The 2,760-nt window shown below is 66.7% G+C and overlaps 1 protein-coding gene across 1 annotated transcript in view; it reads right to left on the bottom strand.

Annotated features, from left to right (window-relative positions):
• The window catches only part of EMID1 (EMI domain containing 1), an 11,077-nt gene extending 10,810 nt beyond the window's left edge, over positions 1-267 (bottom strand). The window contains exon 1 of the mRNA XM_035898376.1: positions 188-267. Within this exon, the coding sequence (XP_035754269.1) occupies positions 188-267 (80 nt within the window). The remainder of the gene's footprint in view (positions 1-187) is intronic.
• Between the last annotated feature and the right edge of the window lie 2,493 nt (positions 268-2,760).

Below are 2,760 nucleotides of genomic sequence, written 5' to 3'. Positions count from 1 at the left end.
AAGCCACCCATGACCACACACCAGATCCCCCAACCCACCCCTAACCCTGACCTAGACCCCCCCAAACTCCTCCACAGTCCTGAACCCTACTCCCCCAAACACCCCTACGGTCCTTAGCAAGACGCCCCAGCCCTGGCCTGGGGGCCACTTTGGGGGGGGTGTGCACATTCCTGGGGACGCTGCCCACATCCACGACCCATCACAGGGTCCCAGCACCCCCTCCCCACAGAGGGACCCTGGGGACAGCAGCTCGGGGCCACCCGGCATGGCGGGCTGGATCCTGCCTGGCTTTAGCAGGCCCCCCTGGCAGCCTGGGGGCTGGGGCTCTGGGGGGCTGCAGGCACTGGGGTCCCCTGTCTCATCCCCCAAAGTGAGGCAGCCCCACTCCTGCTGCTCTGTGATGGCCGTCCCAGGCTGTCCCCAGCCCAGAGCATGCGGCACCCAGCCTCAGTCAGCACAGGACCTTGTCCTCATGGCTCCCCTGAGTGACCCCCAGCCGGCCCTGGGGTCCCCTCACCCATGCCCACCCCCTGCTTGATGGCTTGAATCCCTCCAGAGATCCTCAGATCCTGGTGCCATGTCCCTCTGTCCCGGTCCCAGGTCCCCATGCCACAGCCCAGCTCCCAGTCCCCCTGCCATGTCCCTGCCCTGGCTCCAGGTCCCCATGCTGTGTCCCCATCCCAGTGCTGTGTCTCCATCCCAGCACTGTGTCCCCATACTGTGTCCCAGCTCCAGGTCCCTGCCCTGGCTCCATGTGCCCATGCCATATTCCTGTCCCAGCTCCAGGTCCCCATGCCGTGTCCTTGCCCCAGGTCCATGTCCCCATGCCATGGCCCAGGGCTCAGAGCTGAACTTAAATGAGGCTCCTGGGGCAGGGGAGGGCTGGGGGGGCCCAGATGGGGCTGCTCAGGGCAATTACAGCCTATTAGTGTCTGCAGGGCCCTGCCACCTGTCCCCACCGATGTCCCCAGCTCTGGATCCCCCTGAACTGCCTCTGTGACCCCGTCGGCTCCCTGAACAGCTTGTGCCCGCTCAGCCTGGCTCCCAGCAAGGCGTGGGGCATGCTGAAATGGGGAGAGGCTGCTGGTGCGTCCCAAGGGTGCTGATGGGGCTCACAGAGCAGCCCCCCGGCACCCTCACCCTGCAGAGGGTATCAGCCCCCCGCCCTATTTACCCTGGCTCCTGGCAGGAGACCTGGGTGCAGCTCATTGCCTGGATGGGGCAGTGGATAGCTCCTGCCCACACGGGCCAACGGGGAGCAGAGTCCCCCACCGTGGGGACGGGGACGGGTGGGTGTCCCCATGCTCGACCCCGCTCAGCCCCTGCCCGGTCCTGGGAGTGGGTGCTCGGGGCAGGGACCCAGCCGGGGCTCGGTGCCCCACTCAAAATTCCCTCTGTCCCAAGATCTGTCCCCAGATCTGTCCCTCCCTGGGCATGGTCACAGTGGCAACGCCTCTGTCCCCAAATCTGCCCTCTCCATGGGTACGGCCAGAGTAAAAAACCCTCTCCCCAAATTTGTCCTCAGATCTGTCTCTCCATGGGCACAGCCAGAGTGACACCCCGCACCCCCCCTTTCCCAGTTCTGTCCCCTCTGCAAGCGCGGTCAGAGTGACAGCCCCTCCGTCCCCGATCTGGCCCCAAATCTGGCCCTCAGCAAGCAGAGCTGCGAGCCCCTGGGGCTGAGGGGGTGGTGATGGGGGTGAGCGGGGCAGACACGGGGGTGTCCCCGTGGCTCAGGGCCTCCTGCCACCTCCCATGCCTCAGTTTCCCCACGGGGTTGTGGGAACCACATGCCCTAAGGAGGACAACGTGTGTGTCCCCAGCCAGGCTGGCGAACCCGGGTGGCAGCCCCCCATGGGGGGGACATTCCACCCCCTGTGTGTGTGTGAGCACGCACACGCTCGCCCCTCTGACATGCCTGTGCACCCCTGTCCCAGGCCTGGGCCACCTGTGGGTGCTACTGCCCCATCCTGTGCTGGGTGCAGGCTCCCAGTGTGGGTGCTGGGTGCCTGGTGTCCGTGGGGGTCCCCGGTGCTGGTCTCTGATGTGGGTGCGGGTCCTGGCCTTGTGCTGGGTGTGGGTGTACCTGTGACTGGTGCCCCCCATCCCAGGGTGGGCACCCACAGCAGCACCCCAATATGGGTGCTGGGTGTGGGTGCCGGTCCCCGGTGTGGGTCCCCAGTGCCGGGCACCAGTGTGGGTCCCCAGTGCAGGGCACCAGTGTGTGGGCCCAGTGTGTGTCCCTGGTGTGGGTCCCCAGCCCTTGTCCCTGGTGGGGGTCCCCAGCCCCGGTGCAGATGCCCAGTCCCCTACACGTCCTCAGTGTATGTCCCCAGTCCCCCGTGTGTGTCCCTGGTGTGGATGCTTGTCCCCAGTGCAGGTGCCCAGTCCCAGTACAGGTCCCTGGTGCAGATGCCTGCTCCCCTACATGTCCCCAGTCCCCCATGCATGTCCCAGTGAAGATGCCTGGTCCCCTGTGCATGTTCCCAGTGCCTGTGCCCAGCATGGGTGCCTGGCCCCGGTGCGGGCACCCAGTCCCAGTACAGGTCCCCAGTGTGTGTGCCCAGTCCCCTGTTTGTCCCCAGTGCATATCCCCGGCGCAGATGCCCAGTCCTCGGTGCACGTCCCCGGTGCGGGTGCCCAGTCCTAGTGCGTGTCCCCGGTCCTCGTGCATGTCCTCGGTGCCCGGTCCCGGTGCGTGTCCCCGGTGCTTGTCCCCGGTGCGTGTGCCCGGTCCCGGTGCGTGTCCCCGGTGCGGAT

The sequence above is a fragment of the Egretta garzetta genome, unplaced genomic scaffold (genome assembly GCF_000687185.1).
Source record: "Egretta garzetta isolate BGI_Z169 unplaced genomic scaffold, ASM68718v1 scaffold7, whole genome shotgun sequence".
NCBI classification, from domain to species: domain Eukaryota; kingdom Metazoa; phylum Chordata; class Aves; order Pelecaniformes; family Ardeidae; genus Egretta; species Egretta garzetta.
The sequence above is the reverse complement of the archived record's forward strand: the minus strand, read 5'-3'. Positions and strand labels throughout refer to the sequence as shown.